This window comes from Pollachius pollachius (genome assembly GCF_949987615.1).
Source record: "Pollachius pollachius genome assembly, chromosome: 20".
In the NCBI taxonomy this organism is placed as follows: domain Eukaryota; kingdom Metazoa; phylum Chordata; class Actinopteri; order Gadiformes; family Gadidae; genus Pollachius; species Pollachius pollachius.
Genome location: NC_136953.1, coordinates 11,550,992 through 11,576,259, shown reverse-complemented (window position 1 = coordinate 11,576,259; position 25,268 = coordinate 11,550,992). Strand labels below are relative to the sequence as shown.

The 25,268-nt window shown below is 44.4% G+C and overlaps 3 protein-coding genes across 4 annotated transcripts; all 3 read left to right on the top strand.

The window, feature by feature from the left end:
- The first annotated feature begins 559 nt into the window (after nt 1-559).
- Nucleotides 560-6,976, top strand: slc25a11 (solute carrier family 25 member 11). The gene is made up of 9 exons (XM_079757622.1): nt 560-777; nt 1,777-1,929; nt 2,912-3,029; nt 3,153-3,241; nt 3,415-3,505; nt 5,036-5,126; nt 5,706-5,805; nt 5,969-6,020; nt 6,488-6,976. Exons 1-9 carry the CDS (start codon nt 713-715, stop codon nt 6,641-6,643), a joined length of 915 nt encoding a protein of 304 aa, XP_079613748.1. The 5' UTR covers nt 560-712; the 3' UTR covers nt 6,644-6,976.
- A 3,624-nt stretch (nt 6,977-10,600) lies between these two features.
- pfn1 (profilin 1) lies at nt 10,601-12,730 on the top strand. Its single transcript, XM_079757595.1, has 4 exons — nt 10,601-10,707; nt 10,913-11,053; nt 11,864-12,038; nt 12,534-12,730. Exons 2-4 carry the CDS (start codon nt 10,922-10,924, stop codon nt 12,629-12,631), a joined length of 405 nt encoding a protein of 134 aa, XP_079613721.1. The 5' UTR covers nt 10,601-10,707; nt 10,913-10,921; the 3' UTR covers nt 12,632-12,730.
- A 1,085-nt stretch (nt 12,731-13,815) lies between these two features.
- On the top strand, nt 13,816-21,912 carry eno3 (enolase 3, (beta, muscle)). 2 transcript variants are annotated; one of them, XM_079757716.1, is made up of 14 exons: nt 13,816-13,845; nt 15,127-15,212; nt 15,560-15,655; nt 16,020-16,078; nt 16,500-16,569; nt 16,665-16,798; nt 16,888-17,004; nt 18,469-18,574; nt 18,804-19,001; nt 19,476-19,552; nt 19,641-19,765; nt 20,440-20,548; nt 21,239-21,297; nt 21,686-21,912. In XM_079757716.1, exons 2-14 carry the CDS (start codon nt 15,128-15,130, stop codon nt 21,753-21,755), a joined length of 1,305 nt encoding a protein of 434 aa, XP_079613842.1. In that variant the 5' UTR covers nt 13,816-13,845; nt 15,127; the 3' UTR covers nt 21,756-21,912. The 2 variants fall into 2 exon arrangements, with proteins under 2 accessions (XP_079613842.1, XP_079613843.1); XM_079757717.1 differs by having other exon boundaries at nt 13,828-13,845; nt 15,124-15,212.
- The last annotated feature ends 3,356 nt before the right edge of the window (nt 21,913-25,268 follow it).

Genomic DNA, 25,268 nt, shown 5'->3' with positions numbered 1-25,268 from the left:
TACTGGGAAGCTCATAGTATAACCATTAGAAGACTGGTTGTACTAAGCAGCTCCCAGTATAACCAGTAGCAGACTGTTGTTGCATTGGTCAGCTCCCAGTAGAACCAGTAGCAGTCTGTATTACTGGACAGCTACTTGCATAACCACCAGTAGAAGACTGGTTGCACTGGGCTGCTCTCATTAGAACCAGTAGCCGACTGTGGTTGTACTGGTCAGCTGGGCAGTACTGATGTACTATACTCCAGTTAGTTGTTTTTTTTTGTCTGAAGGGGGGTGAGAAACAGAGAGTGCAGTGTTCTCAGTGTTTCCAGGTAATTGACCAAATGCGTATTATGTATACAAAACATTATGAATAATGTTGGTAATAACGTGTTGGTTTTATGTCTGCTCGACACCAAAAAAAACGATTGATACTACGTTTTTAGTATCAATCGTTGACGTTCACTTCTCTCTGCGTTCTCATTGGCTCCACTGATAACCAATCAGGAGACAGCAAGGCTTTGGATTGGTTTCTCTGCCATGCCGCCTCCTGGTTGGTCAACCTTCTCCGCGACGCCGGATGATGCGACGGGGTTTCGGAGTCACCTTGCCCCGTTAGCTTCCGCTGCAAAAAACAACAGCGCTCCGAGACGAGACAGGCCGTTGTGGTTGAACCTTTGCCGGGAGAGACGGCATTTCGAAGCGGCACCTGGGGGACCAGCAGCGCGGTAGAATGGCGGACACCAAACCCAAGACCTCTCCGAAGGCAATCAAGTTCCTGTTCGGGGGGCTAGCTGGGTAGGTTGTGGATAACATGACAGCGGTCACGGTTACACTTGCTTGACAGCGCGTGTGTCGCTGCATGTGTTTGTTTCTGTGTGTGTATGCATGTTGGTGACAGCTGCAGCATTCATCGGGCGTTGGTTGGAAGTTTGACACCGGGACTGTGTCCACATCACCGTGGGACACAGAGGCTATTGTCCCGCAGGAAAGCCAGACAAGTGGTCGGTGTAGCAACGAAGTGACCTGCTGCTATCTAGATCTGGCTAGAACAGGCTATTGATAAGGAGAGTATTGATAAGGGGGAGGTCGTTCCCCTGTCCTCGTTGTGTCATGATTGACGTCTGCGCCCCTAAATGCCATGACCCCTGAGGGCGTTCCCTCACTAGCCCTGGGAGAATGTGAATGTCGCCTTACCGGATTAACACACACACACACACACACACACACACACACACACACACACACACACACACAAACTAAGTGTTTTTGGCTTATTGTTTATAATAATGTGTGCGTTGAGTGTGTATAATACTCAACTCGTCAGGGGCGAAGGAATGAGTTTAACATTGGGGGGGACACATATCGGAAACCTGACAGATCTGTTAATGGTTTGAACAGAAATATGTCATAAATTAACTACACTGAAACAATTAACAAATATATTTTATTCTACTAAAAAGATACATTTGTAAATGTAAAGGAAAACACATTTTGAATGGCAGTAATGAACTGATAAATATCTAATCAATTCTTTAATTGCACGCTCAATCATCCAGTTTTTTAGAATAAGAAGCGGTGACAAGACGCTATGTTGCGCTTTCAAAATAAAATAAAATATTTTTCTCCCCCGGTATAATTTTTAGGTGGGACAAATGCGCCTGTCTCCAATATTGGAGGGGACACGTCCCCTCCGTCCCCCCCGGTTCCTACGCCCTTGGTACTAGTACTGTGTGTACTAGTACTGTGTGTATTGTAGTTTGAATAATACTGTGTATAATACTGTGTATCTTGTAGGATGGGAGCTACAGTGTTCGTTCAGCCTCTGGACCTGGTGAAGAACCGGATGCAGCTCAGTGGCCAGGGTTCTAAAGCCAGAGAATACAAGACCAGCTTCCACGCTCTGGTCTCCATCCTGAAGAACGAGGGGGTTGGGGGTATCTACACCGGGTAGGATTACATGCTACCTTCTAGCAACATGTTACACAATCTATGTGCCACACTGTGGTGAATTCTTTCACCATATTAATCTCTAAATTCAGATGCATCTTTTATTCCCTGATCGTCTGCTCTCAAAATGTTTACTTTTCCCACAATTTCATAGAAAAGCCAAACGTCCACAGTCCCTATTTTGCCTATATGACCATTTTGTTATTGTATAACTACCATACGGCGATCATTAGGTGGATACCATTAACAGTGCACATTTTCAGATCTATACTTTTTTAAGAAAGCCCTTAATTCTCTTGTGAAATGTATGTTTGGAGTTTTCTTGATGTGTGCTTAACAATCAACATTTTCACGATCTGAATGAGGCTTCATGCAGTTTAGGAATGTCAGTGGCTCCACGGGTTAATGCCGTGTACTGGTGATCTTTATTTTGAGAGTTTGAATCCTGATTAGAGCATTATGAACAAGCTGAACATGACATTCTGTCATTGCCACTCATTTAAGAAACACAACATTGAACAGCACCTGAAATTCATCAGGCAATCAACATTCCGGATCATTAGTTTCCAAGAATCGGACTGCAAAGACCAGTATGGCATTAAGGGGTACTTCTTCGTTAACCATTTATCCTTCATAATTAACTGTCATATTTATATTTCTTCCGTTAGTGTTCTTGACTACAAATGTTTAATTTCCCCAGAATTTCAAAGATTTTTCAGGTATATGCTTTGAAGAAAGCCATTAATTCACTTGAGAAATGTGTGCTGGGAGTTTTCTGGATGTTGTGTGCTTATCAATAGACATTTTGACGATGTGATGAGGCTTCAGTTCAGGTTAAGAAGTGGAACACCTTTCCTTAAATATGACAATTATTTGTCATATTTATATATCTTCCATTAGTGTGTTCTTGACTTTTAATTTTGCTCGGACCCCATTAATCACCGCTTGCGGTTATATTTTATCTTTGTGTTTGTGTGTGCAGCCTGTCCGCAGGGCTGCTACGTCAGGCCACCTACACCACCACCAGGCTAGGGATCTACACCATCCTCTTTGAGAAGATGACCAGACCAGATGGTACTCCACCCAGCTTCATCATGAAGGTACGCCGCACGCACGCACGCACGCAGATATATATATCTGTATCACACACACACATACACACAGATATATATATCTGTATCACACACACACACACACACACCCTGAGCTGTGTCTCCCTCCAGGCCCTGATCGGTATGACCGCGGGGGCGATCGGTGCCTTCGTCGGGACGCCGGCTGAGGTGGCTCTGATCCGCATGACTGCCGACGGACGGTGGGACACACACACTATGAACAACACACACGCTACAAGACTTCACACACACGGAACTACAAAGTACACTCACACTACAAACTTCAAGCTCTAAGAACACATACACTATAAAACCCTACACACTACAAATCTTCACAAAAACACTGCTCCCGTGTGTCTGTGTGTATGTCTAGTCTCCCTGCAGACCAGAAGAGAGGGTACAGTAACGTCTTCAACGCCTTGGCCCGGATCACCAAGGAGGAGGGAGTCACCACTCTATGGAGGGTAAATGCCTTTTAACCCTTAACCGTAACCATGAAGGAATCCTCTCTCTCCTTAGGTTAAACACATGCATAGATGATTCCTCTCTCTCCAGGTTAAACACATGCATAGATGACTCCTCTCTCTCAAGGTTAAACACATGCATAGATGACTCCTCTCTCTCAAGGTTAAACACATGCATAGATGACTCCTCTCTCTCCAGGTTAAACACATGCATAGATGACTCCTCTCTCCAGGTTAAACACATGCATAGATGACTCCTCTCTCTCAAGGTTAAACACATGCATAGATGACTCCTCTCTCTCAAGGTTAAACACATGCATAGATGACTCCTCTCTCTCCAGGTTAAACACATGCATAGATGACTCCTCTCTCTCCAGGTTAAACACATGCATAGATTACTCCTCTCTCTCCAGGTTAAACACATGCATAGATGACTCCTCTCTCTCCAGGTTAAACACATGCATAGATTACTCCTCTCTCTCCAGGTTAAACACATGCATAGGTGACTCCTCTCTCTCTAGGTTAAACACATGCATAGATGACTCCTCTCTCTCCAGGTTAAACACATGCATAGATGACTCCTCTCTCTCCAGGTTAAACACATGCATAGATGACTCCTCTCTCTCCAGGTTAAACACATGCATAGATGACTCCTCTCTCTCCAGGTTTAACACATGCATAGATGACTCCTCTCTCTCAAGGTTAAACACATGCATAGATGACTCCTCTCTCTCAAGGTTAAACACATGCATAGATGACTCCTCTCTCTCCAGGTTAAACAAATGCATAGATTACTCCTCTCTCTCCAGGTTAAACACATGCATAGGTGACTCCTCTCTCTCTAGGTTAAACACATGCATAGATGACTCCTCTCTCTCCAGGTTAAACACATGCATAGATGACTCCTCTCTCTCCAGGTTAAACACATGCATAGATGACTCCTCTCTCTCCAGATTAAACACATGCATAGATGACTCCTCTCTCTCCAGGTTAAACACATGCATAGATTACTCCTCTCTCTCCAGGTTAAACACATGCATAGATGACTCCTCTCTCTCCAGGTTAAACACATGCATAGATGACTCCTCTCTCTCCAGGTTAAACACATGCATAGATGACTCCTCTCTCTCCAGGTTAAACACATGCATAGATGACTCCTCTCTCACCAGGTTAAACACATGCATTCGTTGACTCCTCTCTCTCTAGGTTTAGAGATTATGCATGCCTAACCTCTTATATTGCATGAGGTGTATATAACAATATGTGTATGTTGTACGGGTGTGTTTTATAATGTAGTCATATTTTATACAAAATGTTATATTCATTGCATTTTAAATACATGTATGTAATATATCAAGATGTCTTTATACAATACATATATAGAATGTAATGTGTGTTATATAATGTTTATCATGTGTTGTAGGGCTGTGTATATATAATATATTGTAGGTTTGTATAGATAATGTTTATAATCTATTGTAGGGCTCTATATGTATGTACTGTATACATAATGTATATCATGTGTTGTAGGGCTGTGTTCCCACCATGGCCAGGGCGGTAGTGGTGAATGCTGCTCAACTGGCCTCCTACTCTCAAACCAAACAGGGTCTGCTAGACTCAGGTACATGCACGCACACACACACACACACACATGCAGACACTGTGGCAACCCGCTCCCCACCAGGAGGGTCCGGGGGTTTGTGGTGGAGGGCGTGTACCGCCGCCATCCACTAGCCGGCGGCAGAGAGCAACACACCCCCCACCCCCATCAGCCTGATGAGGGACACCTGGCCGGAGGGAGGCCACGTGCAGGCAGACCTCTCAAAAGAGAGCGGAGGACTGACTCCGGGGAAGAGGGAGTAAGATCGACACGGAGGCGACCACGGAGGCCCCAGAGACTACGAGGCTCACGGAGACCCTAGCTCAGCATTACCGTTCGTGCCTTGATCTAACTTCTGTGAATAAACGCCGACTACGGCTTAAACCTGACTCCAGAGCGTGGTACTTGCCGTGAGACCAGACACTTAGGGACCGGGTTGCCACAACACCTACACACACACACACACCTACACACACACACACACACACACCTGCAGACTCACTGTCTCTTTTCAGGTTATTTTGGTGATGATGTTTTGACCTCTGTCTGTCTGTCTGTCTGTCTGTCTGTCTGTCTGTCTGTCTGTCTCTCTCTCTCCAGGTTATTTCGGTGATGATATTTTGTGTCATTTTTGCGCCAGTATGATCAGCGGTTTAGTGACCACAGCGGCATCCATGCCTGTCGACATCGTCAAGACCAGGTAAACCTCCACCTATCACAGCACAGCTAGAGACCGGCATGTGAACCTCACCCAATCACAGTACAGCTAGCGACAACCCTTAATCCTTAGCCAATCACAGCAAACCTGGAGAGTGGGCTAAATAAAACAATTATGTCTCCGTCCCTCTGTCCCTGTCTCTCAGGATTCAGAGCATGAGGATGATCGATGGAAAGCCAGAGTATAAGAATGGTTTGGTGAGTCTCTGTGTCCATCTGTCCGTGTTTCGGCATGTGTCTCTCTTTCTCTGGCTGTGTCACTCTCTCTCTGCCTGTGTGTCTCTCTTTCTCTGTCTGTCTGTCTGTCAGTCTCTCTCTGTCTCTGTCTCTCTGTGTGTCTCTGTCTGTGTCTCTCTCGCTCTGTCTGTGTGTGTGTGTGTGTCTCTCTCTCTGCCTGTGTGTGTGTCTGTGTGTGTGTGTGTGTGTCTCTCTGTCTGTGTGTGCGTGTGTCTCTCTCTCTGCCTGTGTGTGTGTGTGTGTGTGTGTGTGTGTCTCTCTCTGTCTGTGTGTGTGTGTGTGTGTGTGTGTGTGTGTGTGTGTGTGTGTGTGTGTGTGTGCGTGTGTCTCTCTCTCTGTCTTTCCGTCTCTCCATCTATCTATGGCTACTGCACACTTCCTCTGTGTGTCTCTCCCCGGGAGCTGAACCAACGGTGTTTCTCCTGCAGGAGGTGCTAGGCAAGGTGATCCGCAACGAGGGCTTCTTCTCCCTGTGGAAGGGCTTCACGCCGTACTACGCCCGCCTGGGCCCTCACACGGTGCTCACCTTCATCTTCCTGGAGCAGATGAACAAGCTCTACAAGCAATACGTCCTGGAGCGCTAACCTGCTCACACACTCACTCTTAAGTCACACTCACTCTCACACACACGCACACGCACGCACACTCCCTTGCTGTAGGAATCATGCCGTGTATTTTTTGTAAACTACTAACGATTAACTCATGACCTCACCTGATGTCATGGGACAGTTCTGTATCTATGGTTACTGCGGGGATGGAGTAATAAAATTCAGTTGTGAGCATTTAATCGGTTCCTTGTGTTCCTTACTTGTGTCATGTATATTATTATTTTATTATCATCAATATAATTATTATACTGTCATGTGTTATTATTAATATTATTATCATGAATATTTGCATTAAACTATCATGTAGTATATTATTCCAATTATTTATTTTATACTATCATGAATATTATTCATATTATATTTTATTTTTCACGGCATATTTTCCTCCAGATTATGAATTTGACAACTCAACCCAGTTTGAGAGACGGTTGTGGACCACCAGTTTGGACAATTGCTACAGCCCCCATTCACCTGAATGGCTGTTCTTGGGTCTCAAGTTCACAAACAAAAGGATTCTTCTTCTCCGCAAATGAATAACATAAGTTGTTCAACTACAAATGTTCCACTTTTATAATTCTTATTCTTCTAGTGAGGCCACTGTATGATGAAGGTGTGTTAGTGGTGCAAGGGGTGTGGTCAAAAGATTATACCTCTGCCACGTTTAGCCTAGGACATTCCTGTTGTCGACCTGATTTACCTGTTTACTCGTGTCTGGCCTCTCTGTCGGTCAGTCTCCCTTTTCTCTTCTTCTGTTTCTCCGACATTGGGTTTCTCTGTCAGTTTTTAGTCGGCTGATCCATGATGAATGCAACAATCCCTTCGCTACTTGTGTTTAGATGGAGCCGGTTCCTTGTTTGTGGGTCTGTAGTGCCGTTGTTCCACCGAATTCTGCGACCCACTGAAAAGTGTGACCCCAGGGGGCGCTGTGGCACATTTTCTGCAACATTCACGTTTGCATTATAACTAAAACATAAATAAAACATAAGATCTCCCCCCACCGGTGGGTCTTTCTTTTCTTGATACTAACATTAATTCTAAACAGCGTTTTACACAGTAGCCTATAATAGGAAATGCTCATAGGTAAATCAGCGTAATTTAACACTGACTGTAGCTTTTTATGGGTAAAGAAGCAACCGTGAAGGACCGTACTAAACACCCTATCATTGTATGGGTCTGTAAAACGCTAATCAAATCAAAACAAATGTATTAATGAAGCACCTTTAATAAAAAGGTAATTAGTTGGGGGGAGATCTTATGTTTTATTTATGTTTTTGTCATGCCTGTCTACGCTTCAAACTCGTGCATTTTGCAAAAAATATGCAACAGCGCCCCCTGGGGTCACTTTTCGGTGGGTCGCAGAATTCGGTGTAACACAGTAAAGCAATTCGCTTCGCGAGACCCAAGACTCCCGCGAGAGTGCACGGCGGGTCGTCGGCAGAAACTTGCATATTCCCTTTTTCCGCCAAGATGCACTAGGGGGAGTCGAAACCGTGACTAATCGACCCATAAAGTGTTATAAAACCATCACAATGACTCTTAAACTGTTATATTAAGGTAAATTAAGCCATAAAATTTGCATAGTTCCCCTTTAATTTTTGCACTATGGAGGAGGGAACCAAGAATGGATGGGCTCTCCTGTGATTGACCATTTCTTGAAGCGCGATATTTGATTGACAGCCCTCCTCAGCCCTCCTCTCATTTATTCTGAATTGTACAGTCAATAGACCTCTGAAGAATAAGTCCCGCCTCCGAGGCTCCGGTTCCATCGGTCAAATGTCTGTGGTAAATAACATGGTGTTTTTGAATGATCGTAGGCCTACCTAACAAACTTTGTAGGTGGCGAAGAAATAAAAGCTGCACACGTTTTGAACTACAGACCTTTTCCATCTAGATTCCACTCGGGTTTTGGATTGTCGGTGCCGTTAAAGTAGTTAACAGGCCGTTGTGGTTGAACCTTTGCCGGGAGAGACGGCATTTCGGAGGGCTGAGGAGGGCTGTCAATCAAATATCGCTCCTCAGAAATGGTCAATCACAGGAGAGCCCGCCCTGCCTTGATTCCCTCCCCCATAGTGCCAAAAATAAATGCAAGCGAGAGAGCAGAACATCATTCGCGAGAGGCTGTTTTGTACGACCGAAGTTATTCCCCCCTCTCGCTTGCAACGAGGTAATGCTCTCGAGGAGCTGTTTTCCTCGCTCGGGGAGCAGCGTTCTGAGTGTGCGCGCGTGCGCAGAGATAATTTGCATAATGCATGTTTTATCACATTAGTGCTTTATGGCACTAATGTGTCGCCATATATATGACCCCCACCACATGAGTAATTTCCTCTATTATCAGAACACCAAGCTCCTTTATGTCTGATAACATTCCGTTTATCAGACTGCACGTTTTCACAATAGTGACTAGATCCCCCTGTAAACGGGAAACATGCGCAAGCATAGCGCTCACTTCTTCAAAAACACAGTTATCTGCTGTCCATATTAACTTCAAGACAAGTCCATACACTGCAACACCAGGGCCGTAGCCGGGGGGAGAGAGAGAGAGAGAGAGAGAGAGAGAGAGAGAGAGAGAGAGAGAGAGAGAGAGAGAGAGAGAGAGAGAGAGGTTCACCGGATGACTATGAAAGCAGAATTGCAGAATTCGCTTGTCAACTATATCGCCATTGAATTGTTCGACTGACTGAGATTCCAGGGACAAATAAATCCCTCCAATAATCTAGTTCGTTCTTTCTCCGATATTAACCCCACCGCCTTTTAATCCGCTGATTGCAGTACTTTGCCCCCTGAGAACACAAGGCCCAGGACAAGGAGCGCCCTTTCCATCCTCACGCAGAACAGAATGGACTCCGTTCCTAAATCGGATCTTATCGGTTTTAGGCAGCACGCTCTACTCAGCCACCACGGCACCAATAATATATGATGCAAGTACCTAGTTGTACTGTTTGTTTAATTCGCATGAATCTCAGTTAGCCTATGGCGCGCGGGAAACCATCAATACAACCAATAACCATTAACCATTAACTCAAAAGTTGTCCGTTTACCGTATGTGTATATGTTTATCCATGTGCCACAGGTCCAGGAAAACAATGTTTCGTGATCTCCAGATAATGACGTAAATAGGTCGAAATCTCGAGAAAACAAGGGTTTAAAAGAAAAGTAAACTGATGGCATTTTGGGTCTTCCATACGGGCTCTGTTCCTCCCTCTGTGGGTGATGTTGGGAAATGTTCAAAGTGGATACAAACAGACAGAAAACGTTCAGATGTTTGTAGCAATGCGTAGGCAGTGGCGGTTTTAGGCACGGGCGAACCAGGCAGCCGCCGGGGCGCCATATTTGTGGGGGGCGCCAAATCACATGGGGGGCGCCACGAGTAGTAAAAAATAAAAACGCGCCGCGAAGTGGTTTTCAATGAAGTACATAACATTTGGTGGGGAATTGGTATATTGGCGCACCCTCTGGATGCAGGCGCACACCTGCTCGTTGAGAAGGTGCCGTGCACAGACGGAATGAACACCCCCTTGGAGGAAGTCTTGCCCGGGGCGTTGTTTTATTGAATGTGCATGAGAAATGGAAATTAGCCAACTATATAACTTGTATGTAACTAAATTGCATATCTTTATAAACAGACATACGTTTTGTTATGCACATAGCGTAAATATAATTTTTGATTAATGTTACACTTATTATTTGTTAAATATAAACTGTTATTGGATGTCACCTTTCGGTTTTAATTTTTGATTTAATTTATGTGTTATGGACAAACAAATGTACATTTCCAATGTCGAGGAAGATTCAGAAACAGACACACACACGCACGCACGCACGGGCGCGCACACACACACACACACACACACACACAAACACACACAAACACACACAAACACACACACACACACACACAAACACACGAAAAGTGCGGAAGTTATGGGCGTGGCCAGGAAGTCGTGGACGCTGCCGGGCGGTTATGGGGGCGGTCTTGAGAGATAAATAGGTAGCTTGCTTCCTGATTTATCACTTCGCTCCTCAAAACTGTACCTGCCCAGGTAAGACACACTCGCCCTCAATCGATCTAGCTTTAATGTATGTTTAGGATTAGAGGATGTTTTCATGAAGACTGTTGGTTGATGCAACTTTTCTTTTGACAAACTTGTTGTTCACTTTTTTCCGTCCCCACCCATATTTCTCCCTGTGTCTCTGTGTTTCTTTCTGTCTGTCTCTCCTGTATGTGTGTTTCTCTCTCCCTCTCAGCCTCTCAATATGTCGTGGAATGACTACGTCAAAAACCTAATGGCAAGTGATCCAGAAGCGACGGAAGACGCAGCCATCTTGTGCTTCGCCGAGGGCAGAGAGAGCGTATGGGCTGCGCATGGCAATTTTAAGCAGATAACGGTACACGCGCGCACACATACAGACACAGACACACATGCATGCCCACCAAGCTGTTTCGCTATTGGATGTTCGGTTCTCCCGGTTAACCGGGGAGCGCGTGTTTTGCTCCGCGCCTACGGAACCATTTTTCCGGTACCGAGTATAAGCACTTCCGTGTTTCTCCACCAAATAACGCTTGTGCTTTCAGCATCTCGCTCCTTATTTGGCGATTATCTTAAACACGCCACGAGACACAGGAAGTAGCTCTGCGGCTGCAACTTCACTTCCTTTTATCACACAGACTCACACTCACACACAGACTCACACCCTCTCTCCCCTCAAACACACACACACACACACAGACACACACATACACACACGCACTCTTGAATTTACACACATTACACAACAATGTTTTCATGCAGGCATGCATTCTTCAGCATGCCCACACACGCACACATTCGGAGGGGTGTGACAAAACCTCAATCTCTGGTCTCTGCTCTGCCTCAACTTGTCTCCCCCTCCTCTATCTTGCCTTTCCACCTCCTCTCTATACTACCTGGACAGTTAGTGTGTGTCAGTGAAACCAGTCATACAGGTATACACACAGCTGGGTGTGGCCATGCACATGGCTGGGTTGAAGGAGGCCTTTTAGATTATGCAAGTCTCTCTCGACTGGGTTACCGTTAGACTGTGCTTCCGTTAGACTGTGCTACCGTTAGACTGCTAGTGTTACACTGTGCTACCGTTAAGACTGTTGGTTGGCTGCTTCCTGGCCTGATGTTGTTCTAAATGTGGAGTTTTAAATGGGTTATTTTGTGTGTGTGTAAGGGTGCTGAGGTGAAGAAGCTGGTTAGCAAAGATCGCAGCAGTTTGTTTACCGATGGCTTGATGCTGGGAGGACAGAAGTGCCGCGTCATCCTCGACAACCTCTACGTGGATGAACAGTTCATGAACCTCATGACTAAGGAGGGCAACACCATCACCGTGTCCATGGCATCAACAGGTTGGCAACCCCCAGGGGACCTTTCACCAGTTTGACATCCCCTGCCTTACGTTACTAGTCTAATGTTGGTCCACATCACTAGTCTAATTGTACTTGGCATTACTGGTCTGATGTAACTAGCCTTATCTTAGTCAACATCACTATATGTAACTTAAAATAACTTTTATAGCTTCACGTTACTTGGCATTACTAGTTTGACATCACTAGTCTAACGTTACTAGTCCACACCATAAATCTAATGCTACTTGACGTCACTGGTCTAACATCACTAGTCTGATGTTACTTAACATCACTGGTCTAATGTTAGTTACCATTACTGGTCTAACATCACTAGCCTTATATTACTTTATATCCGTGCACTGTTAGTTAGCATCACTGGTCTAACATCACTAGTCGAACATCGCTAGTCTTATGTTAATTAACATCACTAGTTAGTTAGCATAACTGGTCTAATCTCTCTGTCTCTGTTCTCTCTGTCTATGTCTCTCGCCCTAGTTCTTGTCCTACTGAAAGGTTGTAAGAGCATCCATGGGAGACGGCTGTTACTGCATACCGTCAAACTGGCCGAATACCTGAAAAGTCAGAACTATTAAAATACACATTCACAGTTGCACTCACTATCATGGTGTGTTTTCCCTGGTTCTTAAAGATCTTGTTTTTATGTGCCAAACAATAAACCCCTCTCCAAAGCATGTGTTGGTGTGCTGTACATTACTGCCCCCTCGTGACCACTGGTGGTACTGTAGACCACTGATCACTTATTAGAAATACTTGATGCTGCTTAGTTAAGTATCGCTAATGGCAATACTATATACTAATTAAAATAGACCTGATATAATAATAAAAAAAATAGGTAGAAAAGTAGAAAAAAACGTCTGCTGCAACTACTAGACTACTGCAGCTCCATCGGTGCCGTCTGCCTGCAGGCTGCCCTCATCCTCCACAGTCTCCACCCGCCTCTTCCTCCACCACTACACCGCTCCTCTGTTAGCTGCTTGAATCAGATTCAAGTCACTGATACTTCCTTTACGTGCAGGGTACGGCTCCAAACTCATCTGTTCAGACATCATATTGGCCAATGAGAAAATTATCTATCTAATATCTCTTATCTATACTGTAGCACTTGCTTATTTGTTGAATTGTATGCACTCTAATGATTCTTGCACTATTTCGGTTATATCATTATTATTGAATGCACTTTTGAAAATGTCAGCTAAAATATTGTAAGAATACTTATATTCCAAATACATTAGTAGTAATGCAGCAGAGTTCTATACAAAGATCTATTACCCACAAAGAAGTATTGATTTATTTAATGATCATACTTTTATTCTTAACACTTTAGTGGTACAACTCGCAAATACCAAAGGTAAAGTCTGGTGAGGTCTTTGCCCTTCTCTGGTTTCATCTGGACATGCACTTTGACCTTCTGGAAGTTAGGGAGTGTTTGACAAGAGCAACACACAACTGTACAGACAGAGGGAAAGAGAAACAGACATTCAAAGACATAAAAACAGGATGACAGACAAAACGACAGACTGACAAGCAGAAAGACAGACAGACTGTAGGAACGACAGAGAAATGGATTTACAGACCAACAGACAGACAGGAGGTCAGACAGAGTAAGAGAAGGACATACAGTTCTTTATGTTTTACTTCAGTGAGAAACTTGGATACGGTCTCTGGCTCCTAGCTATCCTTATCAGGCCCGCCCCCAGGCCCCGCCCCAAGGGACCAGTCTATAAAGACTTTCCAGCATTACTCAAACTCACGTACTTCTACAAGACAGACCACGGCCCAACAACAGGTACAGTACACACACACACACACACACACACACACACACACACACACGCACACACAAACTCATATCAGAGTACTGTTCTTATAAAAGGGATTTAGGATGTCATTATGGTTGTTATTAATTCTATTTAATCTAGTTGATGAATATGTTTTAGTATTAATATTGAACTGTGGATGCCCAACTGATGGACAGACACCTGATCAGGGGAAGGAGCCAGATGACCTATCAGCCAATAGACCTATAAGCTACAGTTGAAAAGACAAAAGTTCAGAGAGATAATGTGATTGTGTGTGTGTGTGTGTGTGTGCGTGTGTGTGTCTGTGTAGGTGACAAGCTGAAGATAGGATGTGGGTTGTTAGACTCAGCTTGTACTATTACAGCTCTCTCTCTCTCACACACACACACACACACACACACACACACACACAGTTCTTGACATTTGGTTTGACATTTATGTGTGTTGGTGCGTGTGTGTGGCAGACATACCATAATGTAACAGAGTAATATCAACGAGGTCATGAACTCTGTTAAAGGTCATACGTTTTTTTTGTTTCCCCACCTCTCTCTCTCGCTCACACACACCACACCACACACACACACAAAGGCAGGGAGAGGAAGTCCCTGTGTCAGCGCCAAAGATGTTTCTCTTCACCCTCACCCTCTCTCCACCTCCCTCCCATACACCCACACCCACACACACACCCACACACACACACACACACACACACACACACACACACACACACACACACGGGTGTCTGGTTATGTCTCCCAGTTAAAATAGACAAAAAATTATCTTTCAAAGTCTCTGTATTAAGGCCATAACATGCTTCTGTGTGGTTTACCCTAATCTCACACATCCCGCAACAATGTTGCAAACAGTATTGAATTCACACTTATGCGCAACCTACACAACACGTTGTCATTACACACAATATACACTAGAGGGCAGGGTAACGTTGCATCAACCAATGATGTGTTCAACACCTGTGGCTCATAGACTGCAAAATGAAAAGTAATCCCCTTACTTCAAACACTGGTGAACACACATCCTACCTTTTACATGTTATTGGAGTGTATAAAAGCCCTCTAAACTAAAGTAGAGCAATAACAAGATGTGAACGTTTATTCAAATCGAGCAAAGCTAGGTTGCAACCATGTTGCTAGGTCGAGTTGATTTTGCAGACCACTGATTGCATTGCTTATGATGCTGAGAATATACAGGCCTTACAATGTCTCTCTGTTTCTCTCTCTCTCTCTCTCCCTCTCCCTCTCTCTCAGCAGGATGTCTATCACTAAGATCCATGCGAGGGAGATTCTGGACTCCAGGGGAAACCCAACGGTTGAGGTAGACCTGTGGACTGCCAAGGGTAAATCAACACCAATGCAAGCATGCACCACCCGCATTCCCCCCCCCCCCCCACACACACATAGTGTTCAGAACAGCTGTTCCCGTTGTGTGTATGTTGTAAAATGGTGTGTGCGTGTGTTCTAATGTGTGTATGTTGTAACATGCTGCATGTATTAATGTGTGTATGTTGTAACATAGTGTATTGATGTGTTTACGTTGTGACCTGCTGTGTGTATTAATGTGTGTACTTTGTGAGCTGGTGTGTGTATTAACGTGTGTACTTTGTGCCCTGGTGTGTGTTTTAACGTGTTTACTTTGTGCCCTGGTGTGTATTAACGTGTGTACTTTATGCCCTGGTGTGTGTAGGGCTGTTCAGGGCTGCCGTTCCTAGCGGTGCGTCTACAGGTATCCACGAGGCCCTTGAGCTCCGCGACGGAGACAAGACTCGCTACCTGGGGAAAGGTAATAGATAATACATTGAAACTGTAGTATAAAGTTTATGTATTCATGTTTAATCATACATAAAATACGATGATATATCTTATGATAAATAATTGGGACAACCCTTCCTGGGTAAAGGTAATCAATGAATATGTAATGTTATAATATCTGATAAGGCATAAGTATCATATATATTTACAGTGCAGTTATGTGAGAATGTTATCATCTGTTGAATATAGATACATGACATAATCTAGGGAATGTATAGGTACAGTTGGATTAAGACATAATCTGGGGAATGTATAGATACAGTGGAACTATGTTTACAATCTGAATTTACGGCTACAGGGGGATTATGTTTATACCCTGGTGTTTTTATCTGCAGGAACACAGAAGGCTGTGGACCATGTAAACAAGGACATCTCCCCCAAACTTATTGAGAAGGTACTGCATCGATTAATAATTAATACTTCACAGTTATACTCATTATAGTTGAGTGCTGCATGCAGCGCTCAACTATTGTTCTTCATAAGTTTTATTCTTTCTTTCTTTATTATTCTCTAGAAACTTTGGGACTTATCTCCTTCCTCAATTTTTCACCTAGAGACTCCATTCAAATTTTAAAATATTCAGAATAGCTTGGAGTCGTGCGCTTCTTTTCAGATTTTTTAAATATTTTATACTTTTTAAGATATACTTTTAAAATATCTAGAGTCAATGGCCAATTGGTACTTCTGTACCAAACCTCTGTACTACTGCACTCACCGCATTTTCTGCAGGAAATACATTTTCTAGTTGCTATTATTATCATCACCAACCATCTCTCCATTTCCCTCTCTCCATTTCTCTCTCTCTTTCTCTGTAGAACTTCAGTGTGGTCGATCAGGAGAAGATCGATAAATTCATGTTGGAGTTGGACGGCACTGAAAACAAATGTAACTGTCTGTCTGTCGGTCTGTGACTGTCTGTATCTCCAGCTATATCGGTTTGCTTTATTCTAATGCTATGCTGTATTCCGGTGTGTTTTCAGCTAAGTTTGGTGCTAACGCTATCCTGGGTGTGTCGCTGGCGGTTTGCAAAGCCGGAGCGGCGGAGAAGGGGGTTCCTCTGTACCGCCACATTGCTGACCTCGCTGGCAACAAAGATGTTATCCTTCCCGTTCCTGTGAGTGGGTGGGGCTTAAGGACATGGATATATAAAGGAAATTGTATACATATATGTTGTAATGCTTCTAATATGTGTAACTCTTGCAGGCCTTCAATGTGATCAATGGAGGTAGCCATGCTGGTAATAAACTGGCCATGCAGGAGTTCATGATTCTACCAGTAGGGGCCGCCAACTTCCACGAGGCCATGAGGATCGGAGCTGAGGTACGCCAGTTCATACTAACTTATCATGTTATGCACAGTGGCGGTTCTAGACACATTTTACTAGGGGGGCCAAGGAGGGGCCATTGTTTAACGAGGGGGCACAAAAAAAGGCAAACAATTATATTTAAAGATTATAAACTCTATTTTACTTTAAAATCATGAAACATTTAATTTGTACATGAGTTTATAACTTCACCAGTCTGTATCTTTCTAACTATCTTAAGTTGATTGAGTTTATGCCCTAAATCATCAAAATCATATAAACATTTGTTTTGTACAAGCGTGCAAGAGAGGTAGGGCCATAAAAAATGAAAAATAAAGTACAGTACAGGGTACAACAAACAATGTTTCAATGTGAAAAAAAAACTCCAGGGTACAACGAAATGCAAAACAATGTGCGATTTCCTATTTATTTCATCAGTTTCAGTGTCTAGAAACTGTGTTCCCAAGAGGCTGAGCTTACAGAAACGGTTACAGCAATCTTGCACAGTCTAAAGAGCTCAAAGGAAACTTCCCTGTTCTACTGTTCTTTCCTCATTTAATGATAGCTGCTATTAGAAGAAAGAAAACGTAGGGGCATGCATTAGATTTTGTTGCATATCCATCCCTCCCTACTTAACACGGGCAGATAGCCTACTACTCTTTGCTCAAATGTATTTGTTATCCCAGTGCAGCAGCCAAAAAGGATGAAAATACGTGGTTAACATCACAACATTGTGTAGCCTATACCTAGCAAGGATACTGATACTTTGATACTTGCTTCTGCTTCGACGAGTTTGCTTGGATATGATTACGTTTGTATGTATATATCGAAACCAGACATTTACAAACTTAATTTCATCATCAGTGTGAGGAACTACAGTTACACAGTTATGTGCAAGAACAACAAGTCACTAACGAAATGAAGTCGTTTTGCTTAGCTTCGACTCTTGCAACAGGAGAGATCCTCCTTTCTCCAAGAGCGGTCGCTGAGCCCTCATTCACCGAGAGCAGCAGCAGCACGTTGTTTGGGTGCGCCGCTCGAATTTAGCCGTGTAGAACGATGCATCGCATTAGTTTCCTTACAATTAGTAAAATCATAATTGTTTTATTTGGTCAGCACGGGGGGGCCACAGGGGGGGCCAGGGACATGTCTACAGGGGCATGGGCCCCCGTAGGCCCCCGTGTAGAACCGCCATTGGTTATGCATAAGAAGCCTAAATAATTATAATTCAATAATGATCTAACATAGCATTCTTTATAGAAAAGTAGTCACAATATTTTTATACTATAATATAACATATATATATATATATATATATATATATATATATATATATATATATATATATATATATATATATATATATATATATATATATATAAAGTATGATAGAGGAGTCTCCAAGTGCCATAGGATGTGTGTACTGATCCTCCAATGGCGAAGTATAACTATATTTCGTGTGTGTGTGTGGGTGGTTGCAGGTGTACCATAACCTGAAGAATGTCATCAAGGCAAAGTACGGCAAAGACGCCACCAATGTGGGGGATGAAGGCGGTTTCGCCCCCAACATCCTGGAGAACAACGAAGGTGTGTGTGTGTGTGTGTGTGTGTGTGTGTGTGTGTGTGTGTGTGTGTGTGTGTGTGTGTGTGTGTGTGTGTGTGTGTGTGTGTGTGTCTGTGTGTGATTTTGTATGTGTACCTGGGTCTTCCTGCCCTAGTTGGGGGACTACATTGTACATCAGGTTAATGTGTGTGTGTGTGTGTGTGTGCGTTTGTGTGTGCGTTTGTGTGTGTGTGTGTGTGTGTGTGTGTGCAGCTCTGGAGCTGTTGAAGAGTGCCATCGAGAAGGCGGGCTACCCTGATAAGATCATCATCGGGATGGACGTGGCAGCGTCAGAGTTCTACAGGAGCGGCAAATACGACCTGGACTTCAAGTCCGCCGACGACCCGGCCCGGCACATCAGTGGGAAGGAACTGGGAGACCTCTACAAGACCTTCATCGCTAACTACCCAGGTACAGCTGCTAGGTGACCTTTAGTATACAGGTATAGCTAGTAGACCTCTACTATCCAAGTAAAGCTAGTAGACCTTAACTACCCAAGTACAGCTAGTAAACCATAACTACCCAAGTATATCTAGTAGACCTTAACTACCCAGGTATAGCTAGTAACCCTTTGCTATCCAGGTATAGTGAGTAAACCACTATAACTACTCAGGTATAGCAGCTAGTAGACCTTAACTACCCAGGTATAGCTAGTATACCTTAACTTTCAAGGTACAGCAGCTAGTAGACCTGTTTAATTACCAAGGTATAGCTAGTAGACCTTAAATACCCAGGCATAGCAGCTGGTAGATTTAACTACCCAGCTATAGCAGCTAGCATACACGTTCAGGGCAGGACAGGACCCCAGTCCAGACAGACAGTCCAGATAGCATAGCGATAGCATAATACCGTGTGTTGGAACCAACTCTTTCTCTCTCTCTCTAGTCCAGTCGATTGAGGATCCCTTCGACCAGGACGACTGGGCCAACTGGGCCGACTTCACTGCAGCTGTAGACATACAGGTGTGTATACATAGAATGTATCATATCCGAAGGATGTTCATGTGTCTATATCTATGTATATTTAAATATCTATATACTGTGTTTCTAGGTGGTGGGTGATGACCTGACAGTGACCAACCCAAAGCGCATCCAGCAGGCGGTGGAGAAGAAGGCGTGCAACTGTCTGCTGCTCAAGGTCAACCAGATCGGCTCAGTCACAGAGTCCATCCAGGCGTAAGACACCCCCTGCAGTCTGTCGTCTGTCATTTGAGTCTGTGGTCTGTAGTCTGTAATCTGCAATCTGTAATCTGCAGTCTGTAGTTTGTTGTCTGTAGTCTGTAATTTGTTATCTGTGGTCTGTAGTATGTAGTCTGTAATCTGTAGTCTGGAGTCTTTCAATCTGTAGTCTGTAATCTGTAATCTGTAGCCTGTTGTCTGTAATCTGTAGTCTGTAATCTGTAGTCTCTAATCTGTAGTCTGTCGGCAATCTTTCAGTCTGTGGTCTCTAATCTGTAGTCTGTCAGATTTAATCTGTAGTCTTTAATCTATAGTTTGTCATCTGTAATATATAATGGTCTGCAATGTATAGTCTGTTTTCTGTAATGTATCATGTTTCATCTCTAACCTCTAATATTTTTTCACAAATCTCTAACCTTTATTCTCCATTCACTAATCCCTAATATGTAATCTATAATCTGTAGTCTTTTATCTATAATCTAGTATCTATAGTCCGTAATCTGTAGTCTGTAAATTCTAATCTCTATTCTGTAGTCTGTCGTCTGTAATCTGTAGTATGTATTCTAGAATCTTCAATATTTAGTCTTTAATCTGTAATATTTGGTTTGTAATGTGTGTGTGTGTGTGTGTGTGTGTGTGTGTGTGTGTGTGTGTGTGTGTGATGTGTGCAGCTGTAAACTGGCCCAGAGCAACGGCTGGGGGGTGATGGTGAGCCATCGCTCCGGAGAAACAGAAGACACGTTCATCTCAGATCTGGTGGTCGGACTCTGCACCGGCCAGGTAGGAGGAGGACGGATGGATGGACGGGTGATGGATGGATGAAGGAGGACGGGTGATGGATGGATGAAGGAGGACGGGTGATGGATGGATGAAGGAGGACGGGTGATGGATGGATGAAGGAGGACGGGTGATGGATGGATGATGGAGGACGGGTGATGGATGGATGAAGGAGGACGGGTGATGGATGGATGAAGGAGGACGGGTGATGGATGGATGAAGGAGGACGGGTGATGGATGGATGATGGAGGACGGGTGATGGATGGATGAAGGAGGACGGGTGATGGATGGATGATGGAGGACAGGTGATGGATGGATGATGGAGGACGGGTGATGGATGGATGATGGAGGATGGGTGATGGATGGATAAACGAGGACGGGTGATGGATGGATGATGGAGGACGGGTGATGGATGGATGATGGAGGACGGGTGATGGATGGATGATGGAGGACGGGTGATGGATGGATGATGGAGGACGGGTGATGGATGGATGATGGAGGACGGGTGATGGATGGATGATGGAGGACGGGTGATGGATGGATGATGGAGGATGCACCATAGATGGATGATTGATGGATGATCAATGAACGCTGATGGGTGGATGATGGATGTTGGAAAATGGCTGATTAATGATGGATGGATCATGGATCACGGATGGATGATACATAGATAATCCCCGCTCTGTCCTTCAGATTAAGACCGGGGCTCCATGCAGATCAGAACGTCTGTCCAAGTACAACCAGCTGATGAGGTAAAAATTAGACCAGAAGAATCCAGTAGAACCAGTATACAACCGGTAGAATTGGTGTAACCAGTATATAACCAGTATAACAGAATATATCCCAGTATATACAAATAAGTATAACCAGAATTTAATCATTAAGTATAACCAAGTATGTATCAAGTATATAACCAGTAGATAACAACTCAATGCAACCAGTATTAAACCAGTATATAGGCAGTACATAACTGAATGAGGTACTCTGAATGAGAACTCCGAATGAGGTATTTTAAACTTCTCTGTAATCATCTACTCATTCCTAACTCCTGTCGGACAATTCCCCACCGAATACATGGTCCTGTGTTCACCTCCCTGTAACCTTTGACCTTCAACCTATACCTTTTAACTGTTTAACCAGGATCGAGGAGGAGCTTGGAGACAAGGCCAAGTTTGCTGGCAAGGACTACCGCCACCCCAAGATCAACTAGACAACTACCTCTCTCTCTCTGTGTCTCTCTCTCTACACCCCTCTTTCTCTTTCACTCTCTTGCTCCCTCTCTCTCTCCCTCTCCCTCTCTCTTCCTATACACCTCTCTCTCTCTGAGGTTTTTATGTTGTAATAAAACATTTGAACAATACACTAAACTCAGCGTCTGATTGGACGATGGATTGTATCCTCTTAATTCTGACCTCTGGACCCGCAAATAGACCCAAACCAACACACCAACAGACTTAAGCACACCAACACACTAACACACCAGAACACTATGCATACTAACGCTAAACACACCAACATACCAACACACAACGCTGGTCGATGTGGTGACATCAGACTGGTCGTCATGGGGCTGTCAGGGCTTACTCTCAGGGAGTTTAAGGAAAAGATTGATGGTTGCTTAGCGATGTTCATCTGACCCCCAAAAAATAACCTGTGTGTGTGTGTGTGTGTTAGCAGTTCTGTGACGCAGACAACATTCCTGCCTCCTAACCCTCTTCACACCCTCTCTCACACACACACACAGCTATTGTGTGTGTGTGTGTGTGTGTGTGTGTGTGTGTGAGAGAGAGAGGGCAAGAGACCAGGGGCTCTTATATGGTTGTGTGTAGAGTCTATCGGTGTGTTTGTGTTGGTTAGTAGTGTAAAGTAAAGTAGTGTACTGGTCATGTTGGCAGCGGTGGGCCGATGGACAGTCAGAAGATCAATAATGCCGTTGTCCACCCTGTTTGTCTGTTTATCTGTCTGCCATTCGGGAGACATGTGAGAGAGTGCTCCCTTCGGGTTCTGGGACTGGGCCTACCGGCCAATCACACATACGTCAGTCCCTGTGAAAGGAAGGGCCCGAATTGTTTTAAGAAAAAAGGAAGCAGGCATTAGAGGACCCCCCCCCCCCCCCCCCCACACACACACCAGACCTTCTTAATGCTCCTTACCTGTCTCTCTACTGTTTAACTCCTACTGGCTACTTTATCACCTCTCTCTGTACTCTCCAACCCCTACCTGCTCCATAATGACCTGTCTCTGTACTGTCTAACCCCTACCTGCTCTTTAGTTACCTGTCTCTGTTTGTGTAACTATTAGTGTGTTTGTGGTGTGTCTGTGTGAGTGTGTGCACTTGCTGTTGATTGCTATAGTTACGGATAGGTGGTTGGCAACACTCTGCTCTACAGGAAATACTTCCTCACTGTCTGTTCATCGTCACGGTAACGCTTTACGAGGGGGCGAGGCAGCAGGGGTCACAGGTCACCTGGTCCACCCCAAGGGGGGGGGGGGGGGGGGTGTGTGTGTCTGAATGAATGCATACTGCAACTTAATTGTAACAAATGAATACACCAGATGAACCATAGAACACACACACACACACAGACACACACACACTTACACACAGTGAAGGATTCTACAGCATCTCATGTATATATCTCTATGCATTCGTTTTCCCGACGCTGCAGTCGAACAGGCCAACGTTAGAAAACTAGTTGCAGTGGCAACTGGTTTTCAAAGAGTAATTGGGCCCCATCCACTTTTTTTTCACTTTCCATTTGTATTATGAATGAATGAAACCAACATATGAGGCTGAGTGAGCTTATTGAGAAATATAGATAATTATGGGTGCTTCATTCATTCGGTAAATGATGGGCGTCGACCGGATGTGGACTCTGAGCTCCTTCACACGCGAACAATCTCGGGACGGTTAAACAGTTAATTTGACCCCATGTTAGATAACGATCAACATTAGAATTATTATTATTATTATAGAATTATAACAAGTACAATTATTACATCATGAATAGTGGTTGGATTATGATCATTATCGTATTCCGAACTGTTAATATTTATTTATATCAGGGTTTCGTTATTTTCAGAAGAGATTTTTGTAAATTATATTACAATACTTGTCATCCTAAGTCCTGTGTGTGTGTGTGTGTGTGCTTGCGTGCATGTGTGCGTGTGCGTATGTCTGTGTGCGTGCATGTGCATCCGTGTGTGTGCTGCGTGCGTGTGTATGTGCATCCATATGTGTGAGTGTGTCTGTGTGGTGATGTGTGTGCATGCATCAGTGTGTGTGTGTGTGTGTGTGTGTGTGTGTGTGTGTGTGCGTGTGCGTGTGTGTGTGTGGGGGGGGGTGTTGTCAGGGGGACAGTTCCTAGAATGTGTGACGTCACAGAGTGGTGTCCTTTATAAGGAGTCTGAGATCCAGATTCACAGATAGACCCGTTCTGATCCTACAGAACAGACAGACAGACAGAGAGACAGACAGCCAGTCAGACAGACAGACAGACAGACAAATACAGACAGAGAGACAGACATACAGAGAGACAGGTTATAGCTGGATTTTTTGTTTGGACATTGTTGGATGGCATCCTGTTCTCCTGCAATGGCACCTTGCTCTACCCTCCTCGTCCTCCTCCTCCTCGTCCTCCTCCTCTCACCATGTATGGCTGCCCGGCCTGCCAGCGACAAGCAGGTCAGATAACTCTTCATCGTCATCGTCATCCTCACCCTCACCCTGACCACCATCATCCTGTCCACCCTACAGAAATAGCTTGATTGCAAAGGTTCTGGTTGAACTGGGTGAGGAATAATAATGTTGTTACATGAGTTATACTGGAACTAAATGTTCTTATATCTATTGAAAAGGCCCATATCCTTAACTCTCTCTTTTACTCTCTCTGTCTATGTCTCTTTACCTCTCTCTCTCTCCAGGTTGTGAAGTTATTTGGAAGCCATCTCCTGTCCCTCATCATGGCCCCCCCTATCTATGATGACCTCACAGAGGCCTCGGCACAGAGCCCCGCCCTTTCCCTCTCTTCTACGAGCAGATTGGCCGCCAGACCGCAAGAGGTCCGCCGGTTCTTCCTTGACTTACTCAAGAGCAACAGGAAGTTGCGGGGCCGCAGCAGGAAGCGTATGGCGGGCGGAAGAGGCTGTTTTGGAATGAAGATGGATCGTATCGGCTCTGTCAGCGGGCTGGGCTGCTAGTCGCCCTGACTGAGCTACCACCATGATGACACTTAACATGACATCCCACTGTGACGTCACACCCGTGACGTCACCTCCACGACATCACGTCCACGACGGTACATCCGCGACGTCACATCCGCGATGTCACACCCATGTTGGATCTTTAACAGTCTCTGAACTGTTAACCTCGACCCCTGGCCAAACCGCCAGCAGAACTCTGGAAGTTACATCGATGACATCACACTGTGATGTCACATCCATGACGTCATGTCCCTGATGTCACACCATGAAGTCAGATCAATGACCAAACGTAACGTCCATGTTGGATCGTTAACAGTCTCTGTTGACTGTAGCCCTTGACCCCTGGCCACTACGCCAGAAGAACTCTATTTCAATGTGTGTGTGTGTGTCTGTGTGTGTGTGAAACTTAACGATACGTAAACGTGACATGCTTGTCAAGCTGTTGAACTTCAGAAATAAAAGGATAGGAAGGTGAAAAGTCTTCAATGATTGCATGAGATCTTTCAACTCTAGATATTCT

Excerpts from the sequence above, each read along its gene's own strand:
- eno3 (XM_079757716.1), top strand. The coding sequence starts at position 15,128 with ATGTCTATCACTAAGATCCATGCGAGGGAGATTCTGGACTCCAGGGGA. Across the intron at positions 17,005-18,468 it reads CCATGAGGATCGGAGCTGAG|GTGTACCATAACCTGAAGAA; the intron begins GTACGCCAGTTC and ends GGGTGGTTGCAG. Across the intron at positions 20,549-21,238 it reads TCGGACTCTGCACCGGCCAG|ATTAAGACCGGGGCTCCATG; the intron begins GTAGGAGGAGGA and ends TCTGTCCTTCAG.
- pfn1 (XM_079757595.1), top strand. The coding sequence starts at position 10,922 with ATGTCGTGGAATGACTACGTCAAAAACCTAATGGCAAGTGATCCAGAA. Across the intron at positions 11,054-11,863 it reads GCAATTTTAAGCAGATAACG|GGTGCTGAGGTGAAGAAGCT; the intron begins GTACACGCGCGC and ends TGTGTGTGTAAG. Across the intron at positions 12,039-12,533 it reads CGTGTCCATGGCATCAACAG|TTCTTGTCCTACTGAAAGGT; the intron begins GTTGGCAACCCC and ends CTCTCGCCCTAG.
- slc25a11 (XM_079757622.1), top strand. The coding sequence starts at position 713 with ATGGCGGACACCAAACCCAAGACCTCTCCGAAGGCAATCAAGTTCCTG. Across the intron at positions 1,930-2,911 it reads GTTGGGGGTATCTACACCGG|CCTGTCCGCAGGGCTGCTAC; the intron begins GTAGGATTACAT and ends TTGTGTGTGCAG. Across the intron at positions 5,127-5,705 it reads ACAGGGTCTGCTAGACTCAG|GTTATTTCGGTGATGATATT; the intron begins GTACATGCACGC and ends CTCTCTCTCCAG.